The sequence below is a fragment of the Mustela nigripes genome, chromosome 4 (genome assembly GCF_022355385.1).
Source record: "Mustela nigripes isolate SB6536 chromosome 4, MUSNIG.SB6536, whole genome shotgun sequence".
NCBI classification, from domain to species: domain Eukaryota; kingdom Metazoa; phylum Chordata; class Mammalia; order Carnivora; family Mustelidae; genus Mustela; species Mustela nigripes.
The window spans coordinates 27,939,919-27,963,316 of record NC_081560.1 but is presented as its reverse complement, the minus strand read 5'-3'; the positions used below and the strand labels follow the sequence as shown (position 1 = coordinate 27,963,316).

The 23,398-nt window shown below is 38.5% G+C and overlaps 1 protein-coding gene and 1 non-coding gene across 11 annotated transcripts in view; one reads left to right on the top strand and one right to left on the bottom strand.

The window, feature by feature from the left end:
- The window catches only part of CADPS2 (calcium dependent secretion activator 2), a 528,014-nt gene that overhangs the window by 253,701 nt on the left and 250,915 nt on the right, over positions 1–23,398 (bottom strand). For all 10 annotated transcript variants that reach the window (XM_059396493.1, XM_059396490.1, XM_059396492.1 and 7 more), the window contains one exon: positions 1,447–1,558. In XM_059396493.1, coding sequence (XP_059252476.1) covers positions 1,447–1,558 — 112 coding nt within the window. The remainder of the gene's footprint in view (positions 1–1,446; positions 1,559–23,398) is intronic.
- On the top strand, positions 3,302–3,408 carry LOC132017059 (U6 spliceosomal RNA). The gene has a single exon (XR_009404139.1). It is a non-coding gene; the product is annotated as a U6 spliceosomal RNA (small nuclear RNA).

Sequence of the window (23,398 nt, the reverse complement as noted above, 5' to 3'; positions counted from 1 at the left end):
ATTAGAGCTTTAGAGTTAGAATGGCGGCTTTTAAGGAAATAGGGTAAAATTGATGGAATAATAGTTTAAATGAAAAATCCCGATTCATAAATCCGTAAGACCAAAGGTAGTATCCAGGGCTCTTCTGTGAGATTATGCTACCTGTATACTTCTGATGAATGGATCAGTGCACAAATATGTAAGCACATGAATGAATGGTATGGCCTAGCTCCTAAGTCTTAATAAATACACGTAGCAAGGAAGCAAAAAACAATCCAGAATGTGAATACTGACTCAATCTCTAGAGTGTGGGTACAGATTCACAAAATTCCTAGAAATGGAAATAATCTCAAGAAGGCAGAAGAGAAGGTTTTGCAATGAATAGTCACAACTTTAGGGGAAAAAAATTCCAATATACCCAATGATCCCAGTATCTTTCAACATCTAGCACTACATAAGCTGTCAGTCTTCACAAGAAATTTTCAAGGAAGATTTGCGAAGGCTTTAACCTCTGGAAGACACCTATGAATTCACTCTTCAGGTCTAGGTAAGAAGAGATCCATGTTACAGAAGATAACTTCATAGCCTTCGCACTGAAGTCCATCTACTTTATAAATGAGACTGCAGATGAACTTTCACACAGAAAGGTGTTAAGATCACAAATCTACCCTAATCTGAATGCTTTTTTAATTGTCAGAAGAAGCTGAGTACAGTAGAGAAATACTGGCATTAGAGGATATATTCTAGGTATGAAGTGAATGCAGCATAAAAAATTCAATGTTTGGAGCGCCTGGGTGACTCAGTGGGTTAAGCCTCTGCCTTTGGCTCAGGTCATGATCTCAGGGTCCTGGGATCAAGCCCCTCATCAGGCTCTCTGCTGAGCAGAGAGCCTGCTTCCCCAACTTGCTCTTGGCCTGCCTCTCTGCTTTCTCGTGGTCCCTCTCTGTCAAATAAATAAATAAAATCTTTAAAAACAAAATTCAATGTTAAAAGATGTGTGGAAAGGACCTCACAGGGAAAATAGGAGAGGTAAGAGATGTAGCCTTAGGTATTCTGTAATCAGTCTGATCATAACGGACCCAAACAGAGGATTCCAAATATCAAGATGCTGCTTTTAACTCATCGACACAAATGTTTAAATGAGAATTCTCTCTCACCAAGAAGGACAAGTTGGCTTGTCCTTCGCATCCACTGACCAGTTCGTGGTAAGAAAAGTGGGTCTCCGACTGTGATCTTACATATACAACATTTTCATACCCAAAGCCTGTCACACTACTTTCTATATTATTGACAATTATGTTTAATAAATTGGAGCTGTAATCTGGGACCATGGAAAACTACAAATACATTGTTTTACACAGTTTATGAACAGAAAATTCACACACTACATACCAGTGTACTTTAACTATGACTCGAAAGAAGTAAAAATTGTGTGACCTTGAACACACAGGGTTGAGCACAACTCACCCTTCCCAGCTCTTTATCTTCGAGGGCCAGGACCCCAGTGCTTTCCGTGAAGAGTTTTACTTTGACCACAGGCCGAGGATGGGTGGTGGTAAAATCACCTTGAGTTCCCCATCTGCAATAAAGGAACAAAGATTTTCTTGAAGATGCAGCATTAATATTTTTTCCAGCCAGATGTATCTCCTTAGAAGTCCCATTAAAGCAATACAGAATCTTTCGCAGCTCAATGAGATTTTTGTCTTTGCTTTTGTTTTTGACAGATGGCACAGTCAAGAAGAAAAATAACAGTAAGTTTTACAGCTTATAATAATTTCAAAGCTGTTCTAAAAATTAGCACATTAGAGTATAAAAGACAGTGTGCAGTGAGAATTTAGGTTAAGGTAAAGATATGTAGCCACTGAAATGTCTTATTTATTCAAATATAAATTATAACCCCATTATTACAGATGCCTGGGGGAAATTACTAAAAGTTTGTTTATATAGGAGACGGTTTCGCGGAAACCTTTGTTTGCATGCTGAAGACTTTACCCCAACACTTCTTGGAAAGTCTATTAAGTTATATGATTTTTAAAAGCTCCTACCAAAAGGAAAGAAATAGGCATTATAAAAATATGAACGTTTTGCAGTTAATTTCCCAATACACTCTCCCAGGCATGGAGTTAGTCTGTCGACATCTGGCTTTTCAAATCATCGTAACAAAATAACATTTTTCTTGGCTTATCTTTTAATTAGTAGCATCTCAGCTTTACCACACACCAATTCATCCTAGCGTATTTACAAACACAACTGGCACACACCTGATATTAAAAAATCTTATCAATACTTCTCCTAACTCTGAGATCGCAGACATGCGATGCAGCACAGCAGGAAGAAAATGCCATTGAGGAAAACACACAAAAGTGGGATTTAACAAAATAAGGAGCCCCGCTACAAATAAATTGCCATATAAAAATATAAATTTTCTTATATTGTTTTTTTAAAAAAATACATTTACCCTTTTCAAGGCATTATTTGAACTTTATTTTATAAACCATATTCAGAAAGCTTGGGATAGACAAAAAAATGGGGAAAAGTCTAATAAAAATTGAGTAACTGTGACGTCTTCCTCTCCTACTGTGGCAGTGATAACAGCATAATGTGAGCATAGTAAAGCAGAGGCCATTTCAGGGACCGAGGAAACTAGTATCCAGAGGCAATTTGTTCTCCTGAAATTAAAGTCATGTGCCAGAAGGAAAAGAGGGGTTCAATTAAAATGGAAAAGAGGCTTAATTTTTATTTGAGATGTCTAGAAAAGGTTTAGCCAAGAATTTTTGCCATTTCTTAGAATTAAGATGGTCTGAGATAAAGTAGAGCTGAAACAAGACTATAAATGAAAATGGATTCGAATTAAGGGAGAAAAATTCTCAATTCAGTGTGTGGGATCTTTAGCCTTGAACAGCCTTGAACGGTCAAGGCCATCCAGGTGACAGCTCCGGAATAGATTCCCGGGACATATTCATCTTTATTTGGAGCCATGTGATTAAATATGGCAAACCAATCCTTTGCGACATTGTCTTTCAACTGAAATCAAAGATCTGTCGTCGTCATGTGCACACAGCCTAATAGGTCTACACAGAATTTGCTCATCTTTTAAACTAATTCTCTTCATAAGCATTCCTTTGTTGGCTTTTTCCTCTAATGCCAAAATCCCTCAAAAGTACTTATACTGTATTCTACGATTATTTGCAATTCCCCATCTACATCAAGGCGCAGTTCTCCAAAGAGAAAAATACTGACGACCCCGCGAACCATCACTGGGGGACGCAGTGAGTTTCATCTTTTACCCCATCTCCCTGCCACTTTACAGGAAGGGAAAGGCGTGTTCTCTTCTGCAGCACCGATACTAAAACTGGAACAATACAGACAGGATTAGCGAGGTCCTGGCGCAAGGACAACACGTGAAGGGAAAAGTGCTGCCGGTTCCATTAGAGTAAGACAAATGAAAACTAATATGTATGTAAAGAACTGTGCTCACTCATGATCCTGTGAACTCCCAGGAAACTGCCTTCTATCTCAGATCCTTCAAGAACACACATCTTCAACAACTATTCTTTGATAGTTCTGGACGGGCCACTCCAATATATGCCATTTTAGCACAGGGAGTACAGTAAGGAGAGTCTGACTCTTTCTTTGTGCCCCTAAAACCAGGAAATACATCTCCCCCATGAAAGGTACCTTCCCCAGCCATCCGTATGGGAAGGTAGAAAACATCCTTATTACCAGAAACAGGGACTTTAAGGCCAAAGAGACTGTATAAGCAAACCTCATTACTTCTTTACTAACTTACCATCCCCAGAGCTCAAGCTTCTGTCAATTCTTCATAAATTTATTGTTTGTCTAAGAAATATTAAAGCAGCTTGCTTTGGTCACTTCTTGGAGCCTCATATTTCATGTACATTCAAATTAAATTTGTTTTTCTCCTGTTAATCTGTCTTACGTCAATTATTAGACCAGCCAAGGAAACTAGAAGGAAAATTTTTCCACCCCGACATCTCTAAATCTTTATTCACTAGATATCGCTTGTTTACTCACTAAAAACATTTAATTATGTAAATAACACATTAAGGGTCCAAAATGAGTGGCAGTTTAAAGAATAAATATCAGCATTCCCACTACTCAGAACTACTCAGGTTCAGAGGAAGACCATAACCAGTATATCAGAAGCGTCCTCTTTGTGCCCAACCCCCCCACACTACCACCAGAGTAGCTAGGATTCTGGGTTCTATATTGATAATTGTCTTAAATTTCTTTTTAGATCTCCTTTATCTAGCAAGGTAAAAGTACTATCTCCCAACAAGATAGAGATTTTGATAACTTCCTTTCATATTTTTGTCAACATTTGGTATCCTATTTGGTGATGTAAAATATTTAATAGTAACCACTGGCCTTTGAATATGCACTATCTTTTATCACTGAAGGCCATGGTTACATTTCTACCATTAGACTTGTGTAAAATTAGAGAACATTGTGCTAGGAATGGTAATAAGGTACAAAACATGCTTAGAGAAGTCACACAAGGGACCTAATCAACATATTCCAAGTATACCAAGAATTTATTAGAAAACAGAGAGCTTAGAAGTTACCAGGAAGATATAAGTAAATTAGAACTTGAAAAGCAATCCAGGATATCCATTCCGAAAACCTATGCCAACAAAGGCAGGCTACTGCTGGACTGTCACAAGCCTCAGTAGGCAAGCCACAAGAATTTGTTGACCTATTAGGTCTGGGACTAGGAGGTCTGGGACCTCCTGAGACAAGGACAAGCAATGTTAATGGCCAGCTCCTGTGAAAGAAGGGAGAAACATTTAAAAACATGCTTTCAGGCAGAGAGAAGCAAAGGCGCAAGGATCCCGGCAGATCCTAACTGTAAAAGCCAGAGGACTAAACTTTTATGATATTTGACAAAAATGTGCAGTTTTAAAGGGGTGCATAAATATAAGTATAGTGGTATTTAATAGTCCTTATAAACCCTGACATTCTAGAATACAAACTGATAGCCCCTTGATAATTTCTCTTATAAAAGCTAAAAGTAAAAAGATATATACAGTTAGAAAATGCTTATGAATTCTACAATAAATGAATTAAAAACAAAAGTCCTCCCTCCCACCCCATCCCCCAAAAAGGCAAGGAAGGAGGGAAGAAGGTAACAGGTGAATATTTTCGGTATTCACCAAGATATTTCCTTGTTTTCTACCTAATTGGCATGTTTAAACACTTTCAGGAATTAATACCAGTCATTATCTTCCTACTATTTTCTCTGTATTCTGTGATAAAAGAATACATTACCCTTGCTGTCAATTTGCTTTGACTCAAAATACATTGCTTTTTTCTACTTCTGTGAATGTATTATTTATGAGGATTCAGACTTCCAATGTAAATCTTCAAAAGAATAAAATATCTACAAAGCACCTTTATGAGGACAGCAGGACTTCCTGGCTATGAAAACAGAGTGGTTCACACACCGACTGAAATAACTGACATTAACTATGTATTTGCTATTAAATTAAGTGTACTGGAAATTCATATCATGCACTAAAATATATGTACATGTCTATTCATCCAGTAAGGCTGTTTCTAGGAATGTGCCCTAGCAAAATAATCATAAGTACTGGAAAAATAAGCAGGAACATATTCAGTACAGCATTATGCGTAAAAGCAAAAGCAAGCAACTGAACTATCAAAGATGAAGGGAAGATTATATAAATTTTGTGGCATACAATGGCATATTTGCTGCTCCTTAAAATAATGCCTATGGAGGTGATGTAAGGCTAGGAGTGATGTAATGTGGCGGGGGAGAAGGGGAAGAACATAAAACAATCTGGGCCTCTTCTTTCAAAAAACTGAGTACTTTAAATTTGTCAGACCATAGTCTAGTGTCAGCGACCAATGTCCCTAGTCTCTTGGAATTGACATTCTAATAGCTGATAGGCAACAATAATTTGAATATATACTGTAACATATAACCTCTGAACTTTGCCCTGCATACCTGACATGCTTCTAAGAGTATCTATAGGACTAGATTCGAACTGTGACCTAAAAGGATTCTCAAAACTTACTAGCATATTGGTTTCAAAGTATGTTGAAAGTCATTAACAGTGCAATAGTTATCAAAAGTCATCCAAATCCCTTGGTTCAAAATTGTTATTGAGCACGTATAATGCAAACATGATAACAGAAGCTACAACTTCAACCTACATTCCTTGTCTATGACCAGCACTGAAGAACAGGGCATATGGAACTTCAAAAATTATTTCATCTATCTATCTCTCCATCCTTTTATCCATCCAACTGTGACAGGCATTGGGAAAGGGCAGGCATTAGAAAAATAAGAATGATAAAATTATCAAAACAACAGATCCTGTTCTAGATGACCTCAGACTGGCAGGGAAAAAGACATATAAACTCATAAATATAATAAATCCAATCACACAGAATTGAACAGGGTTCTAAACTGCACTTTTAAAAATTACTTCAGAGACTGAGCCTTTTCTCTTTATTAGTCAACTGAATTTCTTTTACGACTTGCTCTTTTATTATAGTTGTCCCTTTATATATTACATTAGGCCTTCTTTCTCTCTAGTAGAGAGAGATTAAAAAAAAAAAGATTAAAAAAAAAAAAAGAACCTCTAAAGATAAAGACATGGACCGTTTCTGATACCATATATGGGAAATATTGTCACAGCTGGTTACTTTCTATTTAACTCTCCTCGTGGCTTTTAAAAATATATATATAGTTTTAAAATATTAGATAGCCGTATTTTAGCACTTTGATTTATAGTTTCTGATTTTGACTTCCTGCTTAAAGAGTCTTTACTTAACCAAAGATTATATAAATATTAACCTTATTTCTTCAACATGCTTCTACTGTTTAAATCTTCAAGTTGTCTAAAATTTAACAGCGATGTTAAATGGCATTTTACCTTAATTTTTCATCTATCTGGAACTCATTTACTTTAGAAGTCAAATTATATTTATGCTATTATTATAAAAACTATTATAATAAGAACTGGGGTTTGATGCTGAAATTTGTCCTAAAAGTCCATCTCCTGAGCTGTACTATACCGTCTGAATTCTCATGGCTTTACGAGATGTTAGGATACCAGTTAGAACAAGAAGGAAATAGATGTTTCCAACTTACTATATTTCTTTTCAATAAAAAGGGAATTCTCTCCATTTATTAAAACCTATTCTAATATCTTTTGATAAAGTCAAACTTTTTTCTACTATGTAGTTCCTACACATTCTGTGTTAAAATCATTTCATAGTATTTTATATTTTGGGCTTCTAAAGAATATGTGTCCTTTATACCGATGATTGCTGGTATACAAGTTAAAAACTTTTTACAAGTAATAGTTTTGCCTTATTTTCAATCCAGTGATTGCTTTCAAATGTTTCTTTACCAAATTACCATTAATTCTATTATAAAAATTGAGTCATTAAAATCAACAATGATCTATAATTCCAAATACATCACTTATTTTGTAAGAGAAAACATGAACTAAGGATCTAACTACAGGGGCACCTCTGTGGCACAGTCAGTTACATATCTGACTCTTGGTTTGGGCTCAAGTAGTGATCTCAGGATTGTGAGATCAAGCCTCTTGTCCGGCTCTGTGATCAGAGGGGAGTCTACTTGGGATTCTCTCTCGCTCTCTCCCTAGCCCTTCCTGCTTGTGCTCTCTCTCAAATAAATAAATCTTAAAAAAAACAAAAAACAAAAAACAAAAATAAACTCTAACTACAGGGTAAAATAAAATTCTTAAAATTTATACAAGATTATTTGCTTCAGTAAAGTTGAGGCTCATAACTTCAATATTCCAACACCAGATTCTGGTGGCACTGACTTAGATATTCACTTAGGAAGTAGGAATTCTTCTCAAGTTTTCAGCAATCGTGTGGGTCTAAGGTCTCTTTCTGCTGCCCACAGGGGATTTGTCCCCCACACTGATTTAGAGTCACCGCATTCATGATAAGCCATCAGGATTGCTTTGTGTTACTTTTAATTACTCGTATATGGTGACAAGGTGGATGGACACTCTTCCCAAGCTCTTGAAGAGGGACCAAGAGGGAAAAGCTATGCTTGAGAATGGAAGGCAGCGAGTCGATCAGGAAGGCCTGATGCTAGGTATCTTCTGGAGCATGAACAAGTCCTGTCTGCTGCTGAGTGCCTTCCTGGGACCCGGATGCAGGCAAACCTGCCTGGATGACTGAGAGCCCACAGCTGTGTCCTAGCTCACGTGGCTCTACGTAGGGGAGCTTTAGCAGGCTCTGGATGCGTAAGGAAAGCTGCACCCCTTGCCTGTATCTGTGGGTGTCTTTCTGTCATTGTCCTGCTCACAACAGTCAGGAAAATGCTAACACTATAATGAAAAAGAAGTGTAGGCAAAACAGGTACATTAGTAGGACTTGTAAAATATACAAATAAAGGCAAGATGTCACTATAATCTACATACAGGGCTCTCCCTCCTTCACTGAATAACTGAAAATTGAGACGTTTAAAAAGAATTACCAAGAGTCTCTTAAAAAGTACAAATTAACTACGACCCTGAAAGCAGTCTCAAAATCATATTAGGCACTGAACAAATTCTTTTAAAGACAGCATTTCTGGTTAATAGGAATAATGAAGGCAGCTTTATGGAAAGCTCTTTCTCAGCAGAAGACACTTTTGGAAGAGCAGCTTTTGATATTTAAAAAGTTCAACACTTCTGTGCCATTTCCCAGGACCCTGCTGTATCCGTTTATCAATTACTGGTGGACTTAAACCAAAGAAAAAGGATAGAAGGCGGAGGATAACGACATCCTACAGATACGTGCACAGATGGCACAAGAGGTGAAGGGACTTATTTGAAAACTCAAGCATCTGATTGCAATAAGTTGCTGGAAATTCAGTCTGGACCTTAACTATAAGGCCGCAAATATAGATACAGATCTGAGAGTTATCCACAGAGTTGACAGTAGAAAGGATGAATGTATCTATGAAGAGTGTCCTTTAAAAACTCCATGACGATAGGAATTTGTATCTTAACAAATCCAGGCCTGTCTATACTATGTATTTCTATCCATGTGTGTGATGTGTGTACCCAAACACAGGTTTTTATTTATTTTTAAATAAATGGGATATTCAGATTGTTCTGTAACTTGTGCTTTTACATAACACTACATATTGATCTTCTTTACACAATTTTTAAAAAAGATTTTATGTATTTATTTGACAGAGAGAAATCACAAGTAGGCAGAGAGGCAGGCAGAGGGGGAGGAGGAAGCAGGCTCCCTGCTGAGCAGAGAGCCCGATTCGGGGCTCGATCCCAGGACCCTGGGATCATGACCTGAGCCAAAGGCAGAGGCTTAACCCACTGAGCCACCCAGGCGCCCCTTCTTTACACAATTTTAAGACAGTAAAGCATTCCCCCACCCTTGTATGGCTGTGTCAGAATTTATTCAGTAGCTCTTCTACTGATGGACCTTAATGTTGTTTCCAACTCTAACTACTACAAAAGTGCTGCAATGACACCTTCATATATTACAATTGTTTTTACATAAATATTGAAAGGACAAAAACCGGGGCACCTGGGTGGCTAGGTCCATTACGTATCCAACTCTTGATTTCAGTCCAGGTCATGATCGCAGGGTCATGAGATCAAGCCCTGCACCTGGCTCTGCACTGGGCATGGAGCCTGCTTGGGATTCTCACCCTTGGCCTTGGGCCTGCCCCCACCCCCAACTCACGTGCGTGCTTTCACACATGCTCTCTTTAAAAAAGGAGAAGAGAAATCAAGGACAGAAATCTAAGATAGCCAAGATTTTAAATTATTCTTAAATAGAAAAGAATATACTAAGTCATTCTAAAAGTTGATTCATAAAATATATACCTATGTAAATAAAATGTAGTATAAAAAGCCCTGTCCAATAAAAGTACAAATTTTAAAATAATTCACTGTAATATAAAATCCAAGTTTGTTAGGATTTCAAAATTTTATTGTAAACATCATTCACCTTCAGTTTTAATAACCTGTAGGACAGATTTTAAACTTCCTTTAAAAAGACATCTAGTGTATCAATAAAACAAATTTCCTATATACACTGAATGAAATTAGTTTAAGTTGGGTGATCAATAGTGTTTATAAAAAACTGTTTTACTTATTGCTATTACTGTTGTTGACATACCTTAAACATACTTGAAATTTCAATTTGGTATCAAATTTGAACCACAGAGCTCCAGTAATATGCCCAAGGCAATATAGCTATGCCAATGAATGAAATCATGGCATGGCTTTCTAGGTCATAAAGATAACAATTACTTGACAAATTACATTATTACTTAGGAGAAAGTATTCCATTCTATTCTTTCAACAAAAATCAAAGGAATTACTCTGTATAGCTATACAATGATAGCAGCCCTCAAGGAAATTAATTACACAAATATAGCAAGATTCTGAATAGTTTCAGGTGAAGATGTGTGTGTGTGTGGGGGGGGGTCAGATCAATTAAAAAAATAATAAATCAGAACCAGTACCAGAGTCCTTGCCCACAGCAGAGTATAATGGTGGAGAGACAGTTAAACAGGGCAGACACCAGAGAGAGTTTCGGGACTCAAAGACCAATTCCAACATGCACAGGGAGCCTGGGCAAGCACCTTCAGCAAACTTGATACTAGTTTCCTCACCAAAGTGATGAGGTGCAAACGAAGGCAATTATGTTAACACCCACAATGGCACAGCGCCTGTCATACAGAAAGTGTGCATGGAATGACTATTATTATTAGTATCCAGGGTAGTACTATTTTAGCTTTACTGCACAAGCAAAATGATACGTACCTGGAAAAAAAAAAAAAGGATAGTTTGGAACATGAAAGGTTAATCAACTTTATAAAAAGGCAACACTAAAATCCCAACAATGTAAGAAACTACAAAGAGAGAGGCTTCCACTAATAACAACATGTGACAAAAAAGAGGACACAGAGAAAGAAAGACAGAGGGGGAGGCAAAGGAAGAGATGAGGGGGTGGTGAGGTGAGGGGGAGAGAGATCGGTAAGAGGCCAACTCAGGATAAGGAGAGTTATAATCTGAGTGTTACTCTAAATCTTAAGTTTTTGCACATTACTTTATTTAATCTTCCTTTAAAAAATAATTCAGTCATTGGGGCGCCTGGGTGGTGCAGAGGGTTAAGCCTCTGCTTTCAGCTCAGATCATGATTTCAGGGTCCTGGGATCAAGCACCGCATCATCGGGCTCTCTGCTCAGCAAGGAACCTGCTCCCCGCCCTGTCTCTGCCAACCACTCTGCCTACGTGTGATCTCTCTCTCTGTCAAATAAATAAAGAAAATATTTTAAAAAAGATCATTCAGTCGATAATGCTGACATGATGCAAATTTTAACAGAAAGACTAGAAAATATCCTTTATTTTTAACCAAGTATTATCACTAGACTGATGGGATGATCTTTCAAAAATGCTACATTCAGGGGCGCCTGGGTGGCTCAGTGGATTAAGCCGCTGCCTTCGGCTCAGGTCATGATCTCAGGGTCCTGGGATCGAGGCCCGCATCGGGCTCTCTGCTCAGCAGGGAGCCTGCTTCCTTCTCTCTCTCTCTGCCTGCCTCTCAGTGTACTTGTAATTTCTCTCTGTCAAATAAATAAAATCTTAAAAAAAAATGCTACATTCAAACTTCTGATTAGGACAGAAAGACAGTACAAAGTCATTTGGGGATGGCTTGCGGTGGGTACTGACTGACCACTTCCAAATTAAGAGAAAAAATCCCAGGGGCTTCACCTTCATTCTCTCTTGTTATGTCCTGGACATTTCCATTTCCCTTCAAAGAGACAGCTCCCATTTTGCTGCTCTGAAGATTACTAAAGCCTCAAGAATAACAGGATAAAATTATCCTCTAAAGTCTGTATTTCATTTATGAAGTATTCATGCCATTAAACCTCTATATCCAGAGTGATCATATTATACTTATACCATTTTCTTCTGGGAAAGTCTAGCAAGCATGTGAGCACAAAATCAGGTTTCAGGAAATATAATCCCTCATAAGCATTTTCCTTTCTCTTCTTCATAGCAGGGTAGTTCAAAGATATTAGCTTGAAGCATCTAATTTTGAAAAGAAAACCATTTGTCATATCTTGTATTACAATTTTACTTGGCCAAGGCAATACAAAGAAAGCGTAACTTTTTAGAAGATGGAAACCAAGATTTTAAAGCACTTAGAGAAATACGAAACAATGGATATAAGCTACAATAATTTAACTTTAAAGCATGAAGTGTGTTATACAACAGATCTCCTAAAAGAGGTTCAAATAATAAAATGGTGCAGAAATGAGTGCAACTATACTGAATAAACCAATAATTAATCACCTCACCTGTACACACAAATCAGCATACGCTCATCCTGGGGTTATAACCTCAACTTTGAAGTAATAGGAGAATATGAGCCTGGTTTGTTCCTGGCTTTTTGGTTTTTGTTTGACACAAAAATAAAATGTGATTGTGTTATATGAACTGGAAAAAAAAAAAAACACGCTTTCAACTGTGAAAGGATGCATTATCCTTCAAAGATAAAACATACTACAGAAATTTAAAATATAGGGCTTCAAACTATTACAATTATCACTAATCGGTACAGCATAGTGTTACTAGTAAATTGGAAAATTCATCGGTTACCAGTACTCCAGTACTTTTTTACCAGATATATTCCAATGGTTAATTCTCTCATGTGATGGAACTTCAAGGTAGGCTAATGCTCTTGGAAGCCAGACATAGGAGCGTAAAAAAGCTTTCCTCTATATCTTCCTAATTTGAAGACCTTGGAATTGCCAAGGTACTATAATGTCAGCGCATCTATTCTTAATGGCTTACATTTAAAAGCAAACGCTCCTCCAATGTTTCCGGCTTCTCCCAAGGTAAAAGTCTCTTGGTCCTTAAGGCAGTAACATGGGGGCTCTCAAGAGAGAATACCAGACTGAATTACCTTTCCTGCTTCACTTCATTTCTCCTAGGAATTGTCCTCCTGGGGGTCTCCCTGCAGATAAAACTTTCTCTTTCCTAAATGACAGTTTCTTTGGGCAAAATAAAAAAAACTTTTCAACTGCACAGGAGCAGCTTGGGAGGATAGGAGTTTCTGAATTACACAAACATCTGAGATTTCCAGAGGCTAGAATTCCTTGAGATCATTCCTGAGGGGGTTGAGAAGATCATAAAAAGCAGGAGGTGCTCAAAAAAGGCATAATGCGGGGAGCAGAGGCAGGCAGACGCTACAGGATGCCAAATAAGGAGAGGCGGCTGAAAGCAGCCCCTAGAGCACCAGCTGAGCACACAGCTGAGCGGGACACCACAAGCTGCCTCCAGAGAAATCCGGTCAAGCAGTCTTCCCAAACTAAGCAGCCACTGCCAGCACTTGCTGCCCTGCTTCCTCAGGGACCAATCCCCATGTTATTCAGGAAAAGAATAACAGATCTCTGCTTGCAGATCTCTGATGGCCAGTGACTAAGTTTTGAGATAACCCTACAACATCAATGCAACACAGACATGCCTTTAGAACTTAAGGAAACTCACACTGTTACTTTGGAAAATTTTAGGACTCATGAGTTAAGAGAAGAGGAGAACCTGTTAGGGTTTTAAAGAACTGGAAACTGCTGCCTTGATCTGGGTTTCTCCAACATTTACCTTCCCGGCACTTGAAGGAACCTTTCTGTAATCCTGCCCTCGCTTGTGACAACCTCTGGAATGGCTCTGTAATAAGCACTTAGTCCGTGCCCATCACGGAGCTGACTGTGAAGAATACAAAGATGAAGGAACACAGACTCCAGCCCCCAGGGACCTGGGCTTGTAGGGAAAGGGAGAAGCAGGAAATGGAATAAGTATTATCCTGTTGAGGAAAGCTGAGGAGTGACCATCACTTTAAGGCAGAACGCTCCCTGTACTGCTTTTCTACCTTGAGGATCTGTCTTAGCAGCTCCAGCTGTCCGTCTACAGCTGTGTTAAGCAGCTCGTCCCTCATCGCAGCCACCCATGGTGGCTCTGGATGTAACCGGCACATACTCCGGAGACAGCCTCAAACGGACTGTTACCGGGGGAAGTGAGTGGGAGGCTGACTTAAAACAGGTGATAGGGATTAAGGTGTGCACTGGTTATGATGCACACAGGGTAACGTATGGAACTGTTGAATCACTGTATCACACACCCGAAAATAATATAGCACTGTATGTTAACTGGAATTTTAAAAAAATGCAAATTAAAAAAAAAAAGTCAAAACAAAAGAAAACAGAACAAAACATAGTACCCAAGGGAGAAGACTGTGTAGGAAGAATGTGGACTTCGGAATCAAAGAGAACTGGTTTTGAATACTGGTTGCTCCACACAAACCATGGATATGCTGGTTAGTATTTTTCTAAGGATCCATTTCCTTATCTAGAAAAGAGGAATAGTGGTAAGTCCCACCTGACATAAGTATTTAGAAGAATAACTGAAACCAATACAAAAATATCAGAATGCCCGGAAAATTAGGAGACATAAAAAAATAAATGCTTGTTCTTAATTTACTTGGGTACGCCATTTTCTTGACGTCAGGGATGGAGGTCCAAATGACCAATTCCTGACTGCTTTCCCATACCAGCTTCTCTGCAGGGAAGGAAGTCCTGGGAGTGATCATGTATGCTCTTTTCTGCAGAAAGGAGCAGCAAACTTATCAAGTGTGATAGAAGACAGGTCCTCAAACTCTCTAGGTGTAAACCATATTACTTGGTAATAAGCTATGGCTAAAGGTTGACCTTTGGGAAGCCCATCACTGCTAAAGGAGCGCCAGCAAGCCTGGCTAGTGCCAGTTTTGGTTTAGGCACTCTTCACTCGGTGAATGGAAAGCACCGCTATTTGACTTGTGGTACTCCAATCTTAAGGTGGGAAGAAGCATTTTGGAGAATATTATGTCAAATATATTTGGAATTCTTGAAATATTTATAAAATCTTCACAGGTCCTGTTCAGAAGAGATTCTGAAACCAAAGAATTCAAGATGCCAGTCCTTATAGTATTTTGTAGCGGCATAAAGCTGGAGCTTATCTGGGTCCATCTCAGAACCTCCTGTTTCAGGTGGGGCTTTGATCAGTATATTTGTGGAAAGTCTAGTCTAGAGATGAATTTAAACTATCTTAAGATGGAAGACTCTAGCCCGAAGGTCTCTTCTCTTCTGTTTTGTTTGGTATCCAAAAAGGAAGACCCTTCAATTTTCTTATTTTTGTTTTCTTTTTTTCTCTTCACTTACTCTGCCTTTGAGCTATAATTGTTACCAACAGTCTTCTTTTCAAAATGTGGAGTGAAAAACAACAACAACAACAACAACAACAACAACACAAAGAATGACTAAGTAGATGAGCTGACTAAAATGACCAGAGAGTCAAGAAACATGGCCTCCACTCGCCTGTGCCCTCAGGAGTAGCAGCGATGACTTCGTCCTATCTCCCTCACCATTGTTTGGGAACTGTGCATCTTTCTGTTGAAAGCTCAAGGGTTCCTCTCAGAAAGACATCCTTAACCATCCCCACCTGCTCCACTGGACAATCCTCCAAACAAAGTCCACTTTATTTCCATAGAATTATATTCATTTCCTTCAAAGCAGTTACCCAGTTTGTAATGGTATGTTCGTGCTTAGCTATGGACGCCTGTCTCCCCCGCTTTAGAGAAGGCTGTAGCTATGTCTGACTTTAGTCATCATTTCAACCCCAGGACCTGTGCAGCACGTAGCAGAGCTCAAAATGATTTAATAAAATGACACCATCTACTTTATCCTAACAAGTCCTCAAAGGATGATGAGAGGAGCTACAGTACATGGATGACCAAGTTTTCTTGACAAGTCTATTTTACTATGCTAAATACAGGAGGGGAACCGGGTCAGATGAGGGACTGTGCTTCTCTATTCTCCCACACAGGATGACTGCACAAGTTCCATGTGCAATAGCTCCAGATCAGACTGTCAGGGATACAAACACATGCAACATTTTTCATATTTATAGATGAATCGTTTTTATGGATAATGCAACCAACTCTACGGAAGGGGTGGGGGTATATTGTTAAATAAAAGCAATCAGCTGAATTTGAAAGCCACTTCTGTCTTTTAAAATCTGACATCGCTTTTAACTAATATCTGTGGTTTTAGCATATTTATAGTGGTTAATATTCTAAAGCAAGTGGGTATCTTCATATGAGAACTGTCACAGCTGATAAACGCAAGGATACATTTAATTTTAAGGTTTATTTATTTGACAGAGAGAGGGAACACAAGCAGGGGGAGTGGGAGAGGGAGAAGCAGGCCCCCGCGTCATATGGGGCTCAATCCCAGCACCCCGGGATCACGACCCAAGCCGAAGGCAGACGCTTAACTGAGCGAGGAGTCCCAAGGATACGCTTTAATTGTTTACCTGAGACTACTATTCATTGCTTACCCAATCTGTCTCAGCAAACAGTGAAAAAGTAGAGCTTTCTTTAGGCAAAATTTGTTAATGAGTAACAGGTGGTTCTTAAATTATTCATTAGGCATCTATTTTTGAGCACGTACATTTTTCCTTACGCTTTGCAGTGACTGAATAAAACTATTTCGTGGTTTTTTATTTTTTCAGTTGTTTGGGTACTTTTTTTTTTTTTTTTAAATCCTACCATCATTCATTGTACCTTTGCCTGGCCGGCTTAAGTAGAGAACACTCCGCAATAATTAAATGCTACATGACTGCTTCAGGAGCAGCCACAATTTTCCCTAGGAGGTAGATCTCTGGTCTTTTTATTCACTAAAGTCTTTTCTGGCATAAAAAAAAAAAAAAAAAGAAAAGAAAAAAGAAAAAAGAAAAAAAAGGAGGCAAAGACTACTTGTACATATTATAAAACTAAATATTAACTTCAGATGAGAAAGGTGGTGTACTTCTAATTTCCCTTTTAATACCTCAGAAACATTAAGTTAACCAAATATGTCTGGTATGTTTATAATGTCAGAAGAGTCATCATATAATTTTTTTAAAGATTTCATTTATTAATTTGACAGAGAGAGATCACAAGCAGGCAGAGAGGCAGGCACTCGATCCCAAGACCCTGAGATTAGGACCTGAGCTGAAGGCAGATACTTAATTGACTAAGCCACCCAGGCACCCCCAGAATCACCATATTTAACTGCGGATTTGTATTCCAGTTCAAACCCTGTAAGAAACATTTGTCATGTTTTTCAATGGAAGCATACAGAAGTTGTGACGAAGCCAGACTTGGCATCCTAACATTTCTTGTAATAAAGGGAATAATTTGGAGCGCCTGGTTGTTTCAGTGGGTTAAGCCTCTGCCTTCAGCTCAGGTCGTGATCTCAGGATCCTGGGATCCAGCCCTGCATCAGGCTCTCTGCTCAGTGGGGAGCCTGCTTCCCTCCTTACCCTTTCTCTCTGCCTGTTTCTCTGCCTACTTGTAATCTCTCTCTGTCAAATAAATAAATAAAATCTTTAAAAAAAAAATAAAGGGAATAATTTGTTTTTAGAAGACAAAATATTATCTGGGTCCTTTGATCTCCCAAATCCTGTATTTACAAAATAGAGCTTAGCTGCTTGGTTAGATATCTAATTATTTTGGAATTACAACTTCTTTTCCTTAATTACCTATATGTATATATTTTTTAGTTGTCACTTGTTAATACTTACATATGCGAAACAAGTAAGCAATGTGGGTGGAAAATTTTTAAGTGAAAACAAGCACAGTTGTGTATTTGGTTAAATAAAAACATTCTACCTTTGTTAGAAAGATATTTTCGAAAAATACTTTCATACTTAAAAAAATTAGAATATTATAATAACTTTAAGGAATGTTAAAATACCAGCTTAAATTTAAGGGGTGCTTTCCCCCAAGAAACTGCATGTGATTTACAGAGGAAATTTTAACATACACTGTCTAGTCACTGTACAAATGTTCCAGATATAAAAGATGAGATGTCACTGTTAGATTATTTGCAATTTAAGAAGGAAGTTGTGGGACACAGAAAGTGATCTGTACAATGTCACTTAGCAGATTGTATTTAACTGTGTGGTGGGTGGAAATTAGGATGCAACTGGCTCCCAGCTGCTCATTAAGTCCAGACCCATGTTTAACTTTCTTATGCATGAACACTAGAAAACTTGTTAGCGTTTAGCTACAGTTTCATAGGGGTATCTAGTTCTTGTTAATCAGTATGTTCCCTGTAGATGACTTAATCTCAGTGGTATTCAACTAATAGATTCTAGAGAATACTGTTGCCCGTTAATCCTGGTCAAATGTGTCATCCACAGAGGTCACAGAGCCACTGAGAATGCAATGCTGGACAAGAGCCAACTTCTGCCTTCAAGGAGCTCACAGCTTTGGAAGGGGGGCAAAGAGAGGAAACAACAACACACAGAGCTTGGGGAGGGGGTTGCAAAGTACGCGCGGTGCAGAGGAAGCCTGCTGGGGAATGTGAGGGCAGGGGCTCGAAAAGACTTCAGAGAGGAGAGCACCCTAAATTTACCCTAGGGGAGACAGCCAGGGGCAAAAGACAGGCAGGCAGACCATGCACAGGGACAGAGACTGGTTCTCCCCACAAACAGTACCTCTTCCTTTTCAGGGCATTTAAATATGTGTATGGGCAGAGGCTACGGGAGCTAAATTACCTAAGATGCAGGGACAGTTCCACTGGTGAAAACTGCTCCCGGAAAAATGCAATATCCCTCCTTTTTTTTTTTTTAATTTTTTATTTTTGATAAACATATATTTTTATCCCCAGGGGTACAGGTCTGTGAATCACCAGGTTTACACACTTCACAGCACTCACCAAATCACATACCCTCCCCAATGTCCATAATCCCACCCCCTTCTCCCAAACCCCCTCCCCCCGGCAACCCTCAGTTTGTTTTGTGAGATTAAGAGTCACTTATGGTTTGTCTCCCTCCCAATCCCATCTTGTTTCATTTATTCTTCTTCTACCCACTTAAGCCTCCATGTTGTATCACCACTTCCTCATATCAGGGAGAACATATGATAGTTGTCTTTCTCTGCTTGACTTATTTCGCTAAGCATGATACGCTCTAGTTCCATCCACGTTGTTGCAAATGGCAAGATTTCATTTCTTTTGATGGCTGCATAGTATTCCATTGTGTATATATACCACATCTTCTTGATCCATTCATCTGTTGATGGACATCTAGGTTCTTTCCATAGTTTGGCTATTGTGGACATTGCTGCTATAAACATTCGGGTGCATGTGCCCCTTTGGATCACTACATTTGTATCTTTAGGGTAAATACCCAATAGTGCAATTGCTGGGTCATAGGGCAGTTCTATTTTCAACATTTTGAGGAACCTCCATGCTGTTTTCCAGAGTGGCTGCACCAGCTTGCATTCCCACCAACAGTGTAGGAGGGTTCCCCTTTCTCCGCATCCTCGCCAGCATCTGTCATTTCCTGACTTGTTGATTTTAGCCATTCTGACTGGTGTGAGGTGATATCTCATTGTGGTTTTGATTTGTATTTCCCTGATGCCGAGTGATATGGAGCACTTTTTCATGTGTCTGTTGGCCATCTGGATGTCTTCTTTGCAGAAATGTCTGTTCATGTCCTCTGCCCATTTCTTGATTGGATTATTTGTTCTTTGGGTGTTGAGTTTGCTAAGTTCTTTATAGATTCTGGACACTAGTCCTTTATCTGATATGTCGTTTGCAAATATCTTCTCCCATTCTGTCAGTTGTCTTTTGATTTTGTTAACTGTTTCCTTTGCTGTGCAAAAGCTTTTGATCTTGATGAAATCCCAGTAGTTCATTTTTTCCCTTGCTTCCCTTGCCTTTTGCGTTGTTCCTAGGAAGATGTTGCTGCGGCAGAGGTCGAAGAGGTTGCTGCCCGTATCCCTCCTGCTTCAAAGTAAGGTGGCTGGCCAAATGCAAGGGAGGGCGGGGTGGAGAAGTGGAAGCCAGGCAAACGCAGAGCCAGGCAAAGGGAAGTCACCCAAACACACTGAGGGCAATGACATAAATCTGGTTTGTTTTAGAAACTGGACTACAGGGGAGGCAAGAAGGGAGGCAGGGAAACTAAGTAAAGGCTCATGAAATAAAGTTATCAAAGGCTGAACCAAGCTGCTGACCACGAAGGTGTAGGAAGGGAAATCATTCTGTTGGGCACCGAGGAGGCACAAACAACAGGGTTTAGACATAGGACAGGAAAGAGGAGGCAACGTTGACTCCCAAATTTCTGACTTGGGCACCTGTGTAGACGGAGGTACCACACACAGCAACAGTACACAAGAGGAGCATTCAAGGTAAAAAAATAAGTGTTCCTATTTTGAATGCATTCAATTTCAGAGTCAGATACCCAAGTGAAGATATCCAGGCAGAAGGATATGCTAATCCAGTATCAATCTGGAAAAAAGGGATTCTGTCCATTGTAGAATTACTTTCAGTAACAGCCTTCTGAACCTAAAAGCTCTTTTTCTTTGTGTTCTATCCCCAGGGTTGGCCCACTGTAGAAGTTTCTTTCAGAAGAAATAATGCCACATACAACATGAATTACTCACATTGTATCTGTCTCCTCTCTCATAAAAGAGAATGATTATATTCTACTGTGAAATCCTTGCTCATCCACACCATATGGATAAATATTTCTAGATCAGATCAATTATCCTCCTGGTAATATATCTTAATTTACGTAAGTAGTGCTATGAAAACTGAATAATTGTGATCAATTTCTAAGAAGGTGGTGTTTGCGTATTACATCTTTGCACTGACTTTAAGAAAAGAATAATTATAAACTGGATGTACACTTTTGGTCCAAGCCATCGCAAGCTACATGATGGCAAGAAAACAAAGCAAACAACAGAAAGGAGCTAAGGAAAGGAATTAGCCTCTTTGTGAACAGAAAGAGCAACCCCATGGAGTCAAAGCAACAAAGCCAAGCTCAGCTTGAAGTAAACAAGCTTTCTCTTTTTAAAGATCCCACCAACGGAGGGGAAATAACAAAGGTCACTGGCTAGGTTGGGGACCTTCTCTGAAAAATGAAGCTATGAAACATTCACAGATATGCCTAAGAAAATATTAATGATGAAATTTTAATGTAATCACCAATCTGTCTGATTATGGGAGAAACAGGTCCATCTGTCAGTAAGTCTCATCACAAAAGTGACTAATTGCATTAAGTCCACAAACCTGTTCTGAGCCTTCCAGAAATAGTTCTGCAATTTTAATGAGTTTGCCACAGAAATCGAGTCACTTAGTCTCAGCCGTTTATAATTCTAGTCCCACCATAAGTAGGATGTGGGCCTAAGCAAGGAGCTCACAGAAATACTGAAATTCACCAGAATCTATGACATAAAGGCATTTGGAGGGGAACTTAAAAAATGTACAATTGTTTTGGTCCTATTTCTCACAAGCCTAATTTACTAAACAAGTCTCTCTCCTAGAAGTTAGCTCGGCAGCCTTCACCTGGAATCCAGTATTGCAGAGAAAACAGGAGAACAAAGTGATCCGAAACACTGGCCCCTATCTAAAATAAGGAACTGGATGCAAATGTTTTGAATTTTTCAAGGGAATCTACGGGAAAGTTGTCTGATGTTGATGTGAATATTGACCTACAGTTACTGATTTTGACAAAAACATAAGATGCCACTTTATGAACACAGTTTTTAAATATGGAAGAAGAAAGGTTAAGCTGTTTTATCCCTAAAATTGTATTTGTAATTCCTACATTCACTTTCTTCCTAGACATTTACCTTATTTATTTTATCTTATTTTTTTTTTAAAGATTTTATTTATTTATTTGACAGAGATTACAAGTAGGCAGAGAGGCAGGCAGAGAGAGAGAGGGAAGCAGGCTCCCTGCCCCCTTTACCTTATTTAAATATGAAGTAATACAGGGTATGAAAATAAGAAAAATGCAGAAGACTTTGCCTCTACCATTCTGGCAGAGCTATGTCAAATTTGTGGGTGTTTTCACATGCAAATATTAAAATTTTTGAAGAGTCTTATGAGAATTTGCCAAATTCTGTATGATCCAAATGTTGCCATCTGCCAGCAAAGCTATATGATGGTAAAAAGAGGAAAATTAAACATAAGAACACAGTCAGAATTTCAAAAACTTGCTCCAGGTAAAATCTTGCTGTTTTATAAAAGCCAAAAGATATCACATCTTTGCCAAACAAATCCATCTTGCATTTTATATAATGAGGAAATCAGAGCCAAGATAACAAAAGTGTTACTTGTCTAAAAATTGACTAATACTTCACTTTTATTTCTTTTGCCAAATTACCATCACTGTGGTTTCTTTTGGTGGTCTTTTGTCAAAGAAGCCTTTCCAAGAACAAAAGAAACTTAAAAATTGGCTTCTCTCCCAAACTTTTAAAACCCTATTTAAAATGTTAATGTCATTATCCTTGCTGCAATATTTCTGAAGCCTATAGTTTTAATTTGGAAGATGTTAAAGTGTAAAAAAAAATAAAGCCCACCAACCCCCCCCCCAAGTTTACAGAAGACTTACTCTTTCCTTAAAACAAAACAAAATTTAAGAAAAAACACTGTCCTATCTTCTAGGTAATAGGGTTCCTACACTTAAAGATTTCTTCAAGTTGTATAGAGTCAGAACAACTATGATGAATAATAAGTCTCATTCTGCCAAAGTCGCCTGGTAATTGACAATACTATAGATATATTCATGTGTCCCCTTTCTTCTAAACAGGAAGGCTTAAAAATTATGTTTTAAAAAATTATATAAATTTTAAAATTATCAACTTATTATTAATAAATTAGGAATAAAAAGTGTTAAAATAGAAAGTCACTGTCATGATACATTAATAAGGGTGCCTTGATAGGGGAAGAAAACATCACTTCTGTGCCTGGAGCAGAAATTTCCTTTTCTTTTTTTCTTTCTTTCTCTCTCTCTTTTTTTTTTTTTTTTTTTTTTTTTTTAAGATTTTATTTATGTATTTGAGAGAGAGAGAGAGAGAGAGAGCATGAAAGGGGAGAAGGCTGGAGGGAGAAGCAGACTCCCTGAGGAGCTGGGAGCCTGATGCGGGACTAGCCCTGGGACTCTGGGATTATGACCTGAGCTGAAGGCAGTTGCTTAGCCAACTGAGCTACCCAGGTACCTAAGGAGCAGAAATTGCCTAAGGCAAATTGTCCAACCTTTAGCTAGATAGGATAGTACAGAGAAGACTCAAAATCAGAAGCAAAAGAGAACTTACAACTGAAGCCACATAAATAAAACCATGTAAGAGACTGTTCTGAACAATTAATGCCAACAAATGCAATAACCTAGAATAAATGGATAACTTCTTAGAAACATACAAGACGGATGAAGAAATTTTTAAAAAATCTATCACACCTATAACTAGCAAGGAGATTGTCTGAGTAATCAAAAAGCTATCAACAAAGAGCCCAAGATCAGATGGCTTCACTGGTAAATTAAATCACAATTTT